This window comes from Nicotiana tomentosiformis, chromosome 2, assembly GCF_000390325.3.
Source record: "Nicotiana tomentosiformis chromosome 2, ASM39032v3, whole genome shotgun sequence".
NCBI classification, from domain to species: domain Eukaryota; kingdom Viridiplantae; phylum Streptophyta; class Magnoliopsida; order Solanales; family Solanaceae; genus Nicotiana; species Nicotiana tomentosiformis.
In genome coordinates this window covers 19,199,290-19,218,665 of record NC_090813.1, presented here as the reverse complement: position 1 = coordinate 19,218,665, position 19,376 = coordinate 19,199,290, and the positions used below count along the sequence as shown (strand labels likewise).

General features: G+C 39.5%; 1 protein-coding gene across 1 annotated transcript; it reads left to right on the top strand.

Moving 5' to 3' along the window:
* Positions 1-15,813: 15,813 nt before the first annotated feature.
* On the top strand, positions 15,814-18,824 carry LOC104089725 (uncharacterized). The gene is made up of 4 exons (XM_009594695.4): positions 15,814-16,158; positions 16,540-16,650; positions 17,659-17,727; positions 18,522-18,824. Exons 1-4 carry the CDS (start codon positions 16,015-16,017, stop codon positions 18,570-18,572), a joined length of 375 nt encoding a protein of 124 aa, XP_009592990.1. The 5' UTR covers positions 15,814-16,014; the 3' UTR covers positions 18,573-18,824.
* Positions 18,825-19,376: the final 552 nt, after the last annotated feature.

Genomic DNA, 19,376 nt, shown 5'->3' with positions numbered 1-19,376 from the left:
AGGCTAGCTGGTCGAAATGAGGCATATGAGGGCCGCGACCACCTGAAGCACTGTGGGATGCCTGAAGCGCTGAATAAAATGTCCTGGGAGGATGGCCTCTACCAAAATTACCCCTGCCTCCAAACGACTGGTCGAACGTGCTAAGAACTGCTCTGGAGTTTTCCGAAATCCCTGTTCAATAACTCGTGCACCTATCCGTGCCACCACAACCCAGTTGGGCACATTAGCTCGAGCCAATCTGAAGATTTTCCCTTTTATTTAGTCAAATAAGCCTTAGAGCCAAATTCCAGCATCTGAAATCCTCTACCAGGTCTGTTTCCAACATACGAACACCGTATCCATCACTACATGATGTACCAACACCTGATTGTATACTCTTGCCGAATTCTTACTATGCACCGCATAACTCATTTGCCCAAGGCAATCTTTCCAAAGCACAACTGCCAAAATTTCCACTGAACCGAAGCCCGTAGTGTACCTCATGACCAATTAAGCCTTGCTTTAACTCTCGCAATACTGCCACGACAGAGAAGATGTGTAGAACCCATAACCATCTGTCAAATCACAATTTATGGAGTCTCTCCTCCCGACAAGAACCATTACCTCATTCTAGACTGATTAACAATATTTACTCTTTAATATGCTTCATATAAATCTGATCGCACCGATCCCAAGTCCAATAATCTTGTCTCACCCAGTACAAGCTGCTCAGGCAATAAGCCACCTCCGACACTTCCAAAAGCCTCATATGATGCCACAATGTGCTAACAAGCTACCAACTCGAATGTGATACATAAGGAAATCGAATCCTGGAACGAACTACTCGACCTATGTAACTAATTAAATGACCAAAAAAGTGTTATGAACCTTCCCCCAAAAATGAGAACAAAACACACAAGGATAGATATGGGGAACTGTAGTCAACATCATATTGTTGCGGCGTGCAGCCCGATCCACACATGATACCGTTGCGGCATGCAACCTAATCCAACCATGATACCCGTGGCGGCGTGCCACCCGATCCAAACAACATATCCGTGGAAGCGTGCCACCCGATCCAACCATATACCTGTGGCGGTGTGCCACCCGATCCACACATAATAATCTAAAGAAAACACACATCGAGGTGTAACGCTCATACTTACGAAATGCATGAATATCAATCATAGGCACGCCTAGTGCATAGTACAAATATTGGGGAGACGGGCAGCGTCATACGCTATAAAATTTAAGGACAATTAAGGTCGATATATGATCTGCATCTCGAGAGCCATCCTGCTCACATAACGCCACAAACTATGCGGGATCTCAATACGAGTGCGAATAACCAAACCGCCTCATAACCTACATGGCACAGTAGAGACTAAACGGAAGGGCCGACAATAGAAATATCATCCAAGGCCCGAAGACCCCTCCGAAAACAACGCTATGCTGGAATGAACACATCCGGCCTGATATAGAGCCCACATTCACATTTAGATCCATCTACGGACCTCAAACTGATTCTGATCATATGATGCTTGGCTAAATAGCCTCTCAAGGACCCACAATGACCTATTCACTATACATAAGAACAATCGTCAATCCGAAATGAACTCACATGGTCCACAACCCAAGGAATAGAATGCCTCTCAGGCATAAACTCTCGCACTTGCGATATTATCATGACCTCCATATTCGGTCTCAATCTTTAACAATCAAGTGACTGACATGTCACACTTATACAAATCTCCCCACGGGGTATGCTCCTACGACCATTCCGCACCAAGTAACAAGTCTGCCCATCCATACCACCGGTCATACTAAGCCTGTAAAGCAAATCGGAAATCCGCAAATCAGAACACAAAGCCCCTTACACAAGTTACCGATCTCAGGTGATGCTAAAGACAATACCAGCTCACTTTAAACATCTGAATTCTTCCCTGCTCATCCGAGCTCTTGTCATCCTTGTCGACATCAACTGCAACCTTGATCCTAACTTCCAATTCACATGCCGCTCACTGCACCTAACATACCAGTACGTGAGAGTACAAGAATTTCATAATAACTCCCGACCTACCAATAGGGTACACACTTCATCATATAGAAACCTTTCACTTAACTCATTTCAGGAGATCCATTGTCACACGTGACTGAATTCCCATAAACGCAGAAAATACAGTCCTCAAGTAGTGGTCTAAACCACCATAACTCTTACGGGATCCATCTATGCATAACATGCCATAATAGCCGAATGCCCCCAAATAAAATCAATTACGGCGGCCATCAAACCTCGCACGTACTACCACAAATTACATGTATAACTTAACACACGGAAGGAACTGATCATTGCCACCATCGTGCCAATTCAACCATTTCTAACCGATCCGACTTCTTCTAATATACTCTGGACTTGCCTTAGGAATAACAATGGTTCCATTCAAAACATAACAAACCCAAATTTGTACTTATCCTGAGTGACCTTATTTCATGAGACCACGTTGTCTCAAAACCCACGAACCATCTCATGCCCACCTTGTGCACATATTCGCATCTTTAACTGGTACACCCATTCTGATAATTCCTCTATGAATCCGAAGTTACTTTCCCCCATTCCTCCAATGTTGTACCGCAGACCGAAGATAACGTAGAGCACTCCCGACCATTTTCATAATCCTCTGCAAAAGCTCGATACTTAATCATACAACGAACTCGATATCCTTAGGCACCGCACTTTACATTTTTGAATCCACTAGGACCATTGTTGAGAGTCTCCCACTCTGACTTGTTCCCAATTATGATCAACTCCAAGGCCCTACTAGCACATGAATACTCTCTCATAGAAGTACCCGGCTGGATCACTTTCCTTGTGCTTCACATCTACACGAAGCATAAACTCTGAGTCCTCCCAAAGCCTGAACATGAATAGATAAGGCCAATCATAGCACACATTCCTCAAATTCTTTACTCAAATTACCACTGATGTTCTCTTTCTTTAGTCGTAATAACCCACTAATATGCCGATAACTAGAAACCTTATAAGTAGATAACCATGCAATCTAATCGTAGGCGATGGGGATCTCCCACTTAGCCTGGAGCTACCATTGCATAACTCTGGAACCCACCAAGACTACTTATCCCCCATTGACATGATTTTGCCCAATCAGCCCGCCAAATTCCTCGAATTCCTTTTGTTAACACTTCATGAACACTTTGAATCACTAGCCACATTTACATATCCGACCTCTTACCGGATAGCCAGTAGAATCCTTCGTAGAAGCTTCATCAACACCACACGACCGCTAACCTGCTCACAGGAGATAACCCACCTGTGGAAATTACATGCCGACATCTTCCAACAGCGCTGCACCGAGTACAATTACTACGAAATTAATAAACCACCTTGAGCCCGTGCTCATTCACTAGTTGTACAAGTCCGTTCACTCCCCATTGACATCAACTAAAGGTGCGACGATACGTTCCAAACTCGAAGTCATGTTGCATCCAAATAAAATCAATGGTCCTAGTCACTACCCATCACGATTCCCAAATTGCTCTAAGCTTCCCTCAAGGCGTGTGGCTATCCTACCACATAACCCATATGCTACTCTGCCACTCTCCCACTTCGGCCAAACTCTCTCCTTTAAGCAACTCCTCGACTTCTACTTTTCACACTTGACCTTCTAACAATTCAACTACTGCAAGACACCTCCCACATGTCCTTCCTCATCCTTCGCTGCCCAATTGTTGCTCCAAACCCGAATCCATCTCCGTAACATCTGAACACATGAGTCGCCACCAACTCTAAACCTCTTAGAAGATCATCTTTCTCGAGCCATCATTACTAGAAGTACCAATTCGGTTCTGAACCAGAGTACACTACGATCTCTGACAGTTGCATCCCCGGCACCATTCAAAATACTTTGCCCCAAAGGCTATTTGAAGAAGGCCATAACACCGGCGAACTCAACAGATTCCATCAAGGACAGCGTCATCACATCACAGATGAAAATTCCACCGCGCTCAAAAATACCAAGTCTCGTTAACCCATCGACCCAAACCTGAGCTTTCGTAGTCCTATTGCCTTTCTTCCGCCGGAAATAATATACTGAATCTCTGAATCATGCACTGAGTAAAACCTCATTTCAAGTCATTTACTACCTCGACGCATATTCAAGCATCCTACCATTACACAAATACTGTGTGATAGCAACGCACGAATCGCCATAACAATCAATACCAGATCTCAAAACTTTAGGTATTACTGATACTGACCTGAAACGAAAAAACGACCTTCCACAAGGTGACGATAATAGCCCAATCAAATACGTAGGGAGAAACATCCTGCACCACATCTATAGTACCATTAAAATGCCTCGATTCTAAATTTATAACAAGCGCTTCACGTCGCAAAGGTTGAATAGGAAAGAAATGAAGGCATAAGCCTTAAAGGGATCAAGTCGAACGATGATGAATCAAGAAGGGAAGTGCTCCTATCAGCCCGGTAGTCTCTCGAAGATAGGTATAGACGTCTCTGTACTGATCCGCAAGACTCTACTAGACTCGCTCATGACTCGTGAGACCTAAGTGAACCTAGTGCTCTAATACCATGTTGTCATGACCCAAAATCCTAACCTGTCGTGATGACGCCGGACACCGCTGTCAGGCAAGACAAAAATAACTGCTTAATTTAGTTCTTATTTTAATATTTTTGAAATCATATTTACTTCAAATAAATGGTAAAAGATGGAATTTACAGAGTAAGTAATAATATCTTTAACAATTTCAATACGGGACAACTCATAATCACCCCAAAACTCAGTATCACAAGTGCATGAGCATCAACTAGGAATGTAAAATAAAATACTACATCTGTCCGGAATATAAATTTGGACAGGAGAAATATAAATACTCTGAAGGAGACTCTACTGGATGCGGATCGTGGTATATAGTGAAGCTCTCTTGAGTCCCCGCAATAATCGTATCTTTGCGCCCACAAGGCCACTAGACATATATGTACCTGCACAAAAATGTGCAGCAAGTGTAGCATGAGTACGTAAATCAACGCGTACCCAGTAAGTGTAACACCCCGAAAAATTTTGAAGTACTTAAGTGTAAAGCCCGATAAATTTTGTAAAGAAAATAATGTTTCATGGTGCCGGACTAGGCTTACGTGTTTGAGGATTGTAGAAATTGTTCGCGGTGAGCTTGCAAGCCACGACTCGAACTTTTTGGGTTGAACAATGCACCAGAAAGTAAGGGAAAATATTTGGCAAAAAACGCATTTATGCGGTCCATTATGCGTCCGCAGAATCACTCTGCGGACCACATAATGGCCGCAAAGTGAGGCAGTTAATTGGGCCAATGGAAAGCAATTATGCGGTGCACTATGCGACCGCAAAACAGTTATGCGGACCGCATAGTGACCGCAGACACAGACAAAGTTTTGGTCATTTTGGACACCAATTATGCGACCGGTATACGGTCCGCATAACCATTATGCGGTCCACATAACCATTATGCGGCCGCAGAACCCGTTTCGGAGCTCCATTGTTTGAATTTTAAAACCCGACCCTACTTCATTAAATACATACAAAGGGTCTTTTTTAGCAAATATTCTGATATTTTAGAGAGAAGGGAGAGTGTTTTAGAGAGAGAGAGAGAGAGAAAACCCTAGGCTAATTATTCTTCAAGTCTTGCTGAAATCTTGAAAGATTAACAAGGAAAACCCACAAGTTCTTCATCTAAGAGGTAAGGTTCCATACCCTAGTTTTCAATTTCGAATTTGGGTAGAAGAACCTTGTGGTTAAATTTGCACACCTAGTGTTTGATAAAATGCTCAAAAGAGCTGAGACCATGAATATCTTTCTAATTGTTGTTAAATTTTGTTTTGTCTCAAAATAGATTGGGATTGTTAGAATTTCCGGAATGTTGTAGTAATTTAAGAAAAGCTCAATTGAGATTTGTTGGCTAAACTTTCTCTCTTGGAATTGAATTCCATAATATTTCCGTGAGTTTCAAAGTATGGGTTGCATATTAAAATATTGTGGCTTGAATCGTATTTCAAATGAAAGCTAGTATGCCAAATTGTGTGAGAAAATCTCAATATTCTTAAGACTCTTAATTACTCATATGTGTACCTAAAGTCTTGATTGGGAATGTATTATTATTGATAACCTATAAAGATAGTTGGAAGTGAAATCAGTGAATTGGGAATATAAAGTGTGGCCAACGTGCCAATAGTGAAAGTTATACTTGTGACCAATGGTGCCAATAAAATAAAATAATGTGTAAAAGATTATGAAATGAGCTTTGACTCAACTATTCCAAAATTGACTTCGACAATATTATCGGCAAAAAATTTATGAACTCAAGTGATGCCCATATGTGGCTGTTTTAGCTAATGTTATGCTTTGTAAGTCTTTTTCAATGTGTTTTGTGTTCTTACATATTCATGAGTGGAAATTGTGTATGATTTTAACTTGTGTTTCGACTGCCAACCATTTTACTCCATTTATTGGAAAGAAATCTATTGTGTTTAAAGCCTTCATTACTAATGAACTTAAAGTTGTGATTTCCGGAATATTCTACTTGTTGATAATTATGATGATGATCTATGAAAGGGAATAAATAAAAGTGTGGAATATGAAATACGGCCATTGCGCCATGAATAAAGAATCATATGTATGGCCAAGAGAGCCAATGAAATAATAATGTTGTAAGAGGTTGAAAGTACGGATTAAGTGATATGTGGTGTGAAAGGTTATGAGATGTACGTATTTGCACTTTGTTTCCAATGTGATATGAAATCCTGTGGACGGTCTATGAAATGCATAGGTACATTGTGATATGAAATCCTATGGACAGTCTATGAAATGCATAGGTACATTGTGATATGAAATCCTGTGGACGGTCTATGAACGCATAGGTACATTGTGATATGAAATCCTGTGGACGGTCTATGAAATGCATAGGTACATTGTGTTATGAAATCCATTGTGATATGAAATCATGTGGACGGTCTATGAACGCATAGGTACATTGTGTTATGAAATCCTGTGGACGGTCTATGAAACGCATAGGTACATTCCGTTATGAAATCCTATGGACGGTCTATAAAATGCATAGGTACATTGTGTTATGAAATCCATTGTGATATGAAATCCTGTGGACGGTCTATGAAATGCATAGGTGTATTGTGATATGAAATCCTGTGGACGGTCTATGAACGCATAGGTGTATTGTGTTATGAAATCCATTGTGATATGAAATCTTGTGGACGGTCTATGAAACGCATATGTGCATTGTATATAAGAGGTATAGGTGTACAGTATGAATAAATACTATGGACGGTTTATGAAACGCATAAGTGTATAATATGATATGTGAACACTAAGGACGGTCTAATGAGACACATTATAGGTGCCCCTTTTGTTGTCCTTGTTTGTACAGGTTGTTTCAATTACATTATATTATGTGTTCCACGTATAGATCATATAGGCATTCTATTTTGAAAGAGGATTTCTAGTTATACAGACTAGTGTTATTCGACAGTACTAACATCCCTTTTGCCGGGGGTGCTACATCTTTAATGGATGCAGGTGGTTCTACAGCAGGTGGCATTGATCGGTGATAGCAGTACACTCTTTTCAGCTGATTTGGTGAGCCCCACATCATTTCGGGGTCATGTATCTTTTGTTTCTCATATACTTTGTGGTTGAGGTATAGCCGGGGCCTTGTTATTGGCATTTTCATATTACTTTTCAGTTGTACTTAAAGGCTCTATAGACAGGTTATGGGTGGTATTTGATGTTGGGAATTGGATTAGAACTATTGGTATTTGGAAACATGTTTTTCATTAAATCTATAAACTCGTACTATTTTGGAAATATGGAATGATGCTGTTAATGGGAATGAAATGGAAGCAGTTAATGAATCTCTTCAGTATTTGATTAACGGAGTGTATCTCCTCTTTATTCACAGATGAATTTGGGTAGAATAAATTCTAACAGGCTTGCTCAGTCGGGTTTGCTCGGTTGAGCGCAGGCCGCGCTCCTCGATTTTGGGGCGTGATAGTAAGTATCCTGCCTAACCTCGAAGAAGTAGTGACGAGGGGTCGGCTCCGACACTTACTATGGGCTATAAATAAAATGCCAATGATATAATTAAGAATGGATTACGTAGAACGGTTGTAAGCTCAATATCATGAAATAAGTAAAACAATTCTTTTGTTAAAAAGATATTTCCAAAATTATTGTTCATCGTTTATCATCCTGTACCTCAGGCCAATGAAGAAATATCAATTATCATAAATTCCAAAGCAAACAATTCAATCATGCGCAAATCATGTCAAGGCCGTACGACCCGACCCTACATAAAAATAAATTATGCACTGTCGAGGGTCGAACGGCACGAACCAACATATAAATATAAAATGTGCACTGCCGAGGGTCGAACGACACGAACAATAGATGCATCTATTAACCTCTCGAGGCGAACGGCCCGCTCCCATGGGAGTAGTGGAAATTTACCCTGCTCGCGGAATATATTTGCGACGCGGTTGCACGTAGATTTATTAAGTTATTATAATATTCTTAAATTCTTTTTCAAAAATACGAATTTCAATGAAAACTTTCAAGTCTCGAAATCCTCAACTTCAACTCTTTTCAAGGCATTTAATAAGCATACTCGATCTCAATTCTTTTCAAGGCAATAATAATGTAATCAAATAACGGTATCAGCAAGGCATGGTGTAAACCTAAAACTACCCGGACATAGGCATAACTAGTAGCTACGTACGGACTCTCGTCACCTCGTGCCTATGTAGAACTCCCACAAATGGAAGCACATATTAATTCAATTCACCTATGGGATTAATTCCCTCTTATAAGGTTAGAAAGGAGACTTACCTCGCTCCGAAATTTCATAACCGGCTCCAAAGCCTTTCCAACAACTCAAACCGATGACCGTCGTTCCAAAACTAGTCAAATAAGATGAAACCCAATCAAAATATACTCAAATACTCATAATTAATCAATTTATAACAATTTCCAACTTCGCTCGAAAAATCGACAAAGTAACCCTTGGGCCCACATGCCCGGATTCCGAAAATATTTAAAGATAAAAATTACCCATAACACTATGAACTCAAATATATGATTTATTCCCAATTCCATGCCCAAATTCGTGGTCAAAATGCAAAAATACCAATTTCTAGGTCTTTCTTCAAAATCCCAAATTTCTACAAATTTTTATGTCTAAATCCATGTATAACCCTTGTATTTAACTCACAACTAGTTGAAATCACTTACCTCGTGATTGACGATGTAAATGGTGCTCCAAAATCGTCCCCAAAGTCGTCTCCCATGAAGAAATGGGGTGGAAATGAGTCCAACCCCCCGTCTTTAAAGGAATCACTGCCCAGGTCCGACCTACGTACCTGCGGTCAAATAATCGCTTCTGCGGCTCCGCACCTGCGGAAATTCCATCGCAGGTGCGGCTCCAGATCGGCCCAACAGTCCCGTATCTGCGCCCCATGTAGCGTATCTGCGCGTCCGCTTCTGCTGTCCATGCGTCGTAACTGCGCCCATCGCCCGCTCCTGCGTTGCCCACTTCGCACCTGCGCCTTCGCAGGTGCACCCAAATGTTCCGCACCTGCGGTTGCTGGCCAGCCTCCTCTCCTTCGCACCTGCGACTCGTGGCTCTCACCTGTGGCCCTTTTCACGTAGGTGTGATTGCACTAGATATCAGCTGCCTCAACATTTCTTCCAAGTCCAAACTCGATCCGTTAACCATCCGGAATCAACCCGAGGCCCTCGGGACCTCAACCAAATATACCAACACGTCCAAATACACATTACGAACTTAGTCGAGCCTTTAAATCAAATCAAACAACACTAAAAATACGAATCACCCTCCAATTCAAACTTAGTGAACTTTGAAACTTCAACTTCTATAATCGATGTCGAAACCTATCAAATCACGTCCGATTGACCTCAAATTTTGCACACAAGTCACATCTGACCTTACAGACCTACTCCAACTTCTGAAATCAGAATCCGATCCCAATATCAAAAAGTCCACTCCCGGTCAAACTTCTCAAAAATCTTCAAATTCCAACTTTCGCCAAATGACCTCAAAATGACCTACGGACCTCCAAATCCATATTCGGACGTGCTCCCAATATCAGAATCACCATACGGAGCTATTCCCATGCTCGGAAGCCCAAACGGACATTGATAACATTGAAATGCACTTCAACTCAAATTTATGAAATTCTTTCAAAATGCTGACTTCCATAATAGGCGTTAAAACGCTCTCGGGTTATCCAAAACTCGATTCGGACATATGCCCAAGTCCAAAATCATCATACGAACCTGTTGGAACCTTCAAATCCCGATTTCGAGATCTTTTACTCAAAAATCACTCTTTAGTCAATTCCTCCAACTTAAGGCTTGCAAAATTAGAATTTTCTTTCCAAATCCACTCTGAACTTCCCGAAATTAAATTCCGACCACACGTACAAGTCATAATACCTGAAGTGAAGCTGCTCAGGGCGTCAAACCGCTGAACGACATGCTAGAGCTCAAAATGACCGATCAGGTCATTACAGTAGGATAGCTGGTCGAAATGAGGCATATGAGGGCCGCGACCACCTGAAGCACTATGGGATGCCTGAAGCGCTAAATAAAATGGCCTGGGAGGATGGGCTCTACCAAAATTACACGTGCCTCCAGACGAGGCACCACTGAACCCACCAAACTGACGACGCCTCTTATCATACCCCTGCCCTCTTTCTTGTGCAAGAACCATCTCGATCCTCCTACCAACATTAGCAGCCACCTGAAAGGGAATCTCATTTCCGGTCTCCTTGGCCATATGAAGCCTGATAGGGTGAGTGAGTCCATCAATAAACCTCCTCACTCTCTCTCCCTCAGTAGAAAGTAAAAGGAGAGCATGACAGGCTAGATCCACAAAACGGGTCTCGTATTGAGTAGCAGTCATACAACCCTACTGGAGACGCTCAAATTGCCTGCGGTAATCCTCTCTTAATGTGATAGGGAGGAACGTCTCTAGAAATAGCCGTGAGAACTGCTCCCAAGTCAATGAAGGCGACCCAGCTTTCTGGTCAACATATAATCTTTCCACCACCTCTTGGCGGAACCCGTCATATGAAATACAGCAAAATCGACCCTATTGGTCTCAACTATACCCATGTTCTGCAACACCTCGTGGCAATGATCAAGATAATCCTGTGGGTCCTCAGAAGGTGTACCACTGAAGTGAACTGGAAAGAGCTTAGTAAACTTGTCCAACCTCAATAAAGCCTCAGAAGACATAGCAGGCATATTACCGGCCTGTGCCGCAACAACAGGCTGAACAACCCCAACTGCCGGGGCTGCTGGAGACTGATACTTAGGAGTCATCTACTCCAGAGCGGGAGTAGTGGGAGTCTGTGCTCCTCTCCCAGCCTGTGAGACGGCTGGTGCCACTTGAAATGTACCATTCTAGGCCACGCCTTCCATAAGACTCACTAAATGGACTAGAGCATCCTGAAGCACTGGAGTAGCTATGAATCCTTCCGGGACCTGAACTGGTCCAATATATATAGTCTAAACTGGAACCTCCACTACTAAATCCACCTGAGGTTCTACAAAAGGTGCTACTGCTCGAACTCTAGATTGAGCTCTACCCCTGCCTCTACCTCGGCCTCTGGCACGACCTCGGCCTTGGCCTCTACCCCTTGTCATAGTTGCCACCGGGGGCTCTGGTCCATGTCCTTCGGTAGATGTATTACATGTTTTCACCATCTGCGAGAGAATAAGAATAGAATGGTTCAATCATCGATGATAGAATAAAATCGCACGACAGAACAAGAAAGAAGTGATATTGTTCCTAAACTTCATAGCCTCTGAAAGATATGTACAGACGTCTCCATACTGATCATTCAGGCTCTACTAAGCTTGGTCGTGACTCGTGAGACCTAAGTAACCTAGTGCTCCGATACCAACTTGTCACGACCCGAAATTTCCACCTTCAGGACCGTGATGGCGCCTAACATTTCACTTGCTAGGCAAGCCAACGTTAAAATAATCTTAATCATTTTTAAAACAAATCAAATTAAACGAAAGTCAATTACTGAAATAAAGTGCGGAAGACCATAACAACTGAATCATCCAAATACATCCCCGAATCTGATGTCACAAGTGCACGAACTACTAGAATAATACAAATAATGGTCTGAATAAAATTCAAGTTGTTTGAAAGATAATACACATCTAAGATAAGATAGAAGGGGACTTCAGAAATACGGACGTTGTACAGTTATACCTCAAGTCTCCTTTGGGTAACTGAATCCTAGCAAGTATATGATACGCCGCTGGGACCAACTACAAAATCTGCACAAGAAGTGAAGAGTATAGTATGAGTACAACCGACCCCATACTTCATAAGTGTCGAGCCTAACCTCGACGAAGTAGTGACGAGGCTATGACAAGACACGTACGTAAACAACCTATACAAGTATATACAAATATGAAGCAACAATAACACAATAAATAACAATTTATAAATTTGAGAGGGAGCATGCGAAAGGGGAATGATATAATAATTTTAGCAGGAGAAGTGTCACGTAGCAGCCAATTAATTCGTCAATAATAAAATGAGCAGTTGATAATATGAAAATGGCATGGCGCCACCCTTCATGCTTTTACTCTCATTCTTCCTATGAATTTATAAATAAATAATAAGATTGGCACGACATCACCCTTCGTGCTTTAGCTCTCTTTCTTGCCATGAATTGATAATTAAATAATAAGATTGGCACAACATCACCCTTCGTGCTTTAACTCTCTTCTGGCACGGTTAACTATGACACTTACCTCGATTTGCAACCAACTCAAGATTCCAATACACCTTTGCCTCGCGAATTAGTGTCTGAAAGCTTCAAATCTAGTCACAAATAATTCAATATACTAAACACGATTCGTAGGATTAATTCCATATGAAGTTAGTAATTTTTCGAATTAAAATACGAAATTCATCTTAAAAAGATCAATAGTGGGGCCCACGTCTCGAATATCGGAAAAACTCACGAAATTCGTACACTCGTTCCGAGACAAGTCAAACCATACAAAAATTATCAAATTTCGATGTCAAATGAACCTTCAAATCCTTAATTTTCGTTTTTGGAAAGTTTTACAAAAATTCAAATTTCTTCCATCTAAATCCTAAATAAATGATGAATATTAGACATGGATTTATGAAATATAATCACTTTCGGTTATAAAACACTTACCCAAGTCAAAGTCGTGAAAAACCCCTTTGAAATCGCCCAAATAAGAGACTCAAAACTCAAAAATGAGTAAAAATTACTAACTCCCGATTTTATGTATTATGTCCAGCATTTTCGCATATGCGAACTCTATTTCGCACATGCGAGCACGCATTTGCGAGCAAAAATCTCGCATTTGCGATGCAAGGCTGCCAGGACAGTGGCTGCACATGCGCAATGAGTGTCGCACCTGCGACATCGCAGAAGCGACGAGCTGACCGCAGAAGCGGTCCTCCCTTCGTAGAAGCGAATGCGCATTTGCGCAACATTACTCCGCAGAAGCGGAGCATCATTCTGGTGGTCAAGTCGCAGAAGCGACGAATTTCACGCAGAAACGGAGTCGCACCTGCGCTCCAAGCTTCACAGGTGTGAAGCACCAGAACCAGACCTGCCAATATTTATAAAAATGACCTGAAACACGTTTGAAACTCACCCGAGCCACTTGGGACCTCGTCCAATTATACCAACCAGTCCCGTAACATAACGCGGACTTACTCGGGGTCTCAAATAACGTCAAACAACGTCAAAATTACAATTTACACCTCGATTCGAACTTTTGAGTTTCAAACTTTTCAATTTACAAAATTTGTGGTGAAACGTATGAAATGAATCCGGAATGACTTCAGATTTGGCGCACAAGTCATAAATGACATAACAGAGCTATTCAAATTTTCAGAATCGGGTTCCGACCCCGATATTAATAAAGTTAAATCTGCGATCAAACTTGGAATCTTTAAGCTTTCAAACTTCCAATTTTTAATATATGGCAATAACTCAAGCTAGGGACTTCCAAATTCGATTTCGGGCATATGCCCAAGTCCCAAAACACGATACAGATATACCGGAACTATCAAAATACTGATCGGCCTGTTTGCTCAAACCGTTGATCGAAGTCCACTCAAATAAGTTTTGAAGCACTATTTCACATTTTAATCAATTTTTCACATAAAAACTTTCCGAAAAAATTTACGGACTGTGCACGTAAGTCGAGAAAAGCTAAATGGTGCTATTTGAGGTTTTTAGAACATAAAAATAATTATTAAATTTAAAGATGACCTATCGGGTTATCACAACCACTTTTGCGAATACTTTAGAAACTAAATAAGTTTCTTTGAGTCTTACTATGACACAATACTTTATTGATAATCAATTTTATTTCTCCAAAATAGTAATAATTGGCTCTTCCAGAGCTCTCAATTAATTTTATACTACCACATGTTTATCAACATCCATACGGTAAATACATCTTTCAAAGAGAAAGTTATACTATTATGGTCATGGTCAAAATCATTATAGGCAAGATATGTTGCTTCCATTACTTTTGCCCTGTAATAATCACATTGCCATAATATTTTGGCATAATCACAATAGATATGTTATCAATGACCATTCATGCCATAATAATAAAATTATTTTCTTATTTTATCTCAAACCTCTTTCTAGAGGTGAGTGTGGCATATTCACTACCACTAGCCCGTTCATATTCTTCTGGACCATAGTCAGCTATATGTACTTTATGAAATCTCATGTCAAATCGACGACAAACATTAATTTCACAGAGTGAAAGATTATTTTAAGAATCCTTATTATTTTTATTACCACAATGATGACGATTATAATTTCGTCTATTGCCACGTCCACATCCATTGATACCTTAACGGTAATAATTTTGTCTTCTTTCATACTTATTACATATTGCTACTACATTCTCTTAAGGAAACGAGAATGAAGCAAATTCAATGGGATGAGTTTTCACTTCTTGTGCCCAAAATTATACATGAATTTGATCATGGCAAGACATAGAAATTTTACCACTTTGGGTAGTTATAATTTCTTACAAACTCCACTTGAGTTATAATCAAAATTTATTATCTTTGATTGTATTTAAAATAAAATTATAGAATATCAAGAATTTAAAGGAGAAAAATAAGGTAAAATACTTACCTTAAGTCAAGATTTTATTCCCGAAGGAAATTCATGGAATAAGTGACAATCATTATGCTCAATATTATGTACAAGTTGAGCACCATGTACGTATCCCAAAGTCTGGTGACTGAAGCAGATGCCTAGTATAGGAATATCAATGTATTCACCCAAGAGCCTCACGCAAATTCCTATATCTTCTCTCCACGAGTGGTTTAATTTCTCAAATGCTAGACAACTAATTAATAGTATATCTACAAATTAAAACAATCGTCATCTACTTAATTGATTAGAGTCTCGTGCCGATAACGTGTTATAAAACAATAAAAGAAGAAGAATAATAATAATATTGCATAGAAAAGTAAAGAGAGATAATTTTTATTAATTTGAGATCAATTACAATGAAATAAAATATCTTTATTTATTTATAAGGAAAAAAAGTAACAAATCCTAAAATCTAAAAATCTAGACATAACATTCTGCTCTGACGATTTGATTTATCATTGTCAATTATTCTTACATTTATATGATTTCCATTAATACTTCAGTAACTCGAGGAGTTCTATTTTTTAAACCTCAAAAAAATCTGACTATGACAAAAACAGATGCCCTCCCCTGAAACCCAGTTAGCGCCACTTGTTATAGCTAATCCATTGCTCTATTCATCTTCATTCACACATCATTTTTCTCTTCACTGCCATTCTACATTTATTTATACTAATACTGCAAAATAGAAGAAGAATTCAGTAGAAATTGGCAGGCAAACCCATAATCGTTCAATGGGTGGAGGAGGAGCTGCTGCTGCTTTACAGAAAGATGTGCCGTGGAGAGCAGCTGGTTCTGGTGCAAGACCAATCCCCAAAATTCATATTCTTCGTCTTCCTCAAAACCCTCATTCCGATTATGTTCTCTCCATCATGAAGGTTCATTTAGAAACATTACAAATTAAAGTGGAATGCATATTTATTCTCTCTGTCCCGAATTATGTGATGTCTGTTCAAAAAAAAAAAACACCTTTGTATATTTAGGAAAAAAAAAAAAAGTAACTTAAGCTTCTCATTATATAGTTACACAAATATCTATAACCTGTTTTAGACTGCAAGTTTCAATTCTTTTTTTTTTAAACTTCGGGCCTGACGAAAACATCACATAAACTTCTCTGATTTGTATATGGTAGTGCATACTTAAAGAGTGCTGAAGTGGTATTTCTTTAATTCATTTTTTTGGGGGGTGTGGGGATGGGATGGTGAGAGGCTAGGGAATTTACTTCAAAAGGTGTAAGTTTGTTTGGGTGGGAATTGCAGCACCCAGATCCAATTGGAAGCGGATTGGGCACGGAGGCAATAGTAGAAGCAGCAGGTCCTGATTGCATTGTTCCTGGACAGAATCCACCTATTAAGCTTCTGGGGTTTAAGGTGCTTCTATCTGTTTCCACAAATTAACTTGTTCTTTTTTCTTTATTTAATGCGTGTTTAAGACGACAATGACAATTTTCAAAGATTAGAGTTTTCTTGCCATTAGAGCCTATTCTCTTCTAGAACTATGAGTTTGTTGGAGAATGTGATAGAATTGATAGTCTAAAGATGGTAAATTCTGTCTTGACTTTTTCCTTATAACTTTATGGATGTTCATTTTCCTTTTTATTTCTTGTTTTGGCCATTATATGACTGCTCTGTTTAATTAGTTCAGTCTGATGCTGCACTGCTTAGCCTGTTATCATGTAATATAAGTAGAATTCTGAATGAGGAAACCTAGCTTGTATGTCGGACTGGTGATTTGTTTAATGTAAGCTTGCGACTGTAGTCCAGTTGTAGTTATCGCTAGCTTGTAGGGCATAATTAATTAGAATTTGACTGTTCATAGTGGTCTCTTCAATTTCATACATTTAAGTGTTGAAAGAAGAAAAAGGAAAGCAAAAAAAAGATGCTTTTGGTGATGTTATTTAGCTCATTAAGCAGGTCAAGTGCTTTTCATTGTTAGTTTAATTTAGGTTCTCCGAGTTCAAGCATTACTATGTAGTCTGATGGTTGCATCTTTTAAATTATAAAACTACTCTGCTGTGGGGATTTAAATTGGTCATGCTGAAATCTTCCGAGCAATTAGCATTTGAAAGTTCTAGCAGCCGTATTTGTGTTAAGATTGAACTGATGCTCGGCTCAAAACCACTTTGCACTTTTAGGGAAAGGGAATGACGATGTTGCATATCAGTACATGTAAAGAAGGAATTGAGATTCGATTTCCTTTATGTGTTGTAGGAGCGGGGAGCTCACATGAAAAGTACTTGTTAAATACTTATGGGAGTTTGCTCTATGTGCTAAATATGTTTAATCTCAATTATCTTTTGGCTTTTCTCTTGTGCCTCTTCATTTAAGTCCTAGCGCTCAGTGTTTCATGCTCCTTTCCTACTTTCTATTTGCCTGCAGGTATGGCCCATTGAAGTTGATTTAAAATTTATTGAACCTGTTGGGCGAGAACTAAAGTCAGTTGAGAAGGTAAATTTTTACTTAGTCTAGTTTAGCATTCCAAGTATCTAAAGTAGAATGCTATTGAGACGAATCTTGTGACAGGTTTAGATCTTGTGAAAGCAAAGCAGTTAATTGGTTCCGTTATTGATTGATTGACATTAAAATAGATGTATATTCCTTCTCATAAACTCTCTAGGTAGTTAGCATGCTTTCTGTAGTATATTTTCTCTTTTGGACTCTAGACCAGTGTTGTTTAAAGTGGGAATATTAACAGAAAGGTTAGTAGGTGCTATCACTCATTTGTAACGAAGAATGATGGATATTAGTGCTCATTGACATAATACACATACACATAAACCGAGTGCATGTGTATGTACATTGGTTTTCGTAGTCAAATAAGATTGTCTGATGGTAATTAACCAGTAAATATTTTTACTCAGCGTGTGACACCTATTTGCCTTTCTTTAATAACTTTTCCTGAAGGATCAACCTTTACAGAAGGTGATAAAAAGTATGTTGATCTCTGAAGGTGGAGTAGATAGTTTCATTTTCTGTGACATGTGAAAACTATAATCAACATGGTGAGTGTAGTTATTATAAATGCATTCATTGGAGGATTTGGCTAATTAGCAAATCAGACGATGCTGCTCATCCCTTCCTCCTAACTAGTATAAGTTTCATTAGACATTTGACAGTATAATCAAGAATGTGCAAATAGACCTTTTATTACAAAAATGCACTTTTTTAGCTGGAGAACTGTGTTACATACGGTACAAGTGTCATTTTACCTTTTTGACAGTTTGCTAATTTCGTGGTTGCAGTTCATGGATTCTGCAGTTGATCTTATGAACAAATCTTTCATTGATCGCTAGTACATTCGATCAGAGTGGTTGGAATTTCACCATTATACCAACTACTTGAGACTTGTCAAAAACTAGTGAAGCGGGTTGTAGAGATCTTCTGTTGGATTAATCCTACATCTAATGTTCCTTATTTGAGGTCCTATTTTGTACTTTACCAAAGTTGAAATTTATTGTACATTTGAGCTAAACTTTGTTGTACTTTTGTAGTAATTCCATGATCCTATGCTATCTTCTTAATACAGGCTCAATGTTTTTAGTCTATTCAGTAACATCTCCCAAATATCAGATTTTCATCATGGATAACGAATCAATTAAAGGTGCATATACAATGGTTTTTTTCTTGCTTATATGGAAAAAAAAGAATATACAATGAAGGCCTACTATGTAGAATGCCTTACTTTTATCATATATTGACTTTCAAATAAGGTGATGATAGTGGTAGAGTGAGAAGGGGAACCTTGGAGCAATGATAAAGTTGTTTTCGTGTGACCTATAAGTCACGGGTTCAAACTATGAATTCAGCCATTAATGCTTACATTAGGGTAGGTTGTATACATCACACTCCTTGGGGTGCGGTTCTTTCTCGGAACCTGCAAGGAGAGAATATAAGTACAATCGAGCCTTGGTAGGTGCAACCTAGCGGTCAATGAAGAGGGTGAAATTCATAGAAGACAACATTCAATTTCTATTACTTTGATAGACTGCCGAAACATCTGCTGGTTGGAGGTAGCAGATGTCCGATTGAATGGTTAACGTGCCTGACACTACCGTTAAAGAAAAAAAGAACTGAAAAGCAATTTAAGCAGAGAGTGA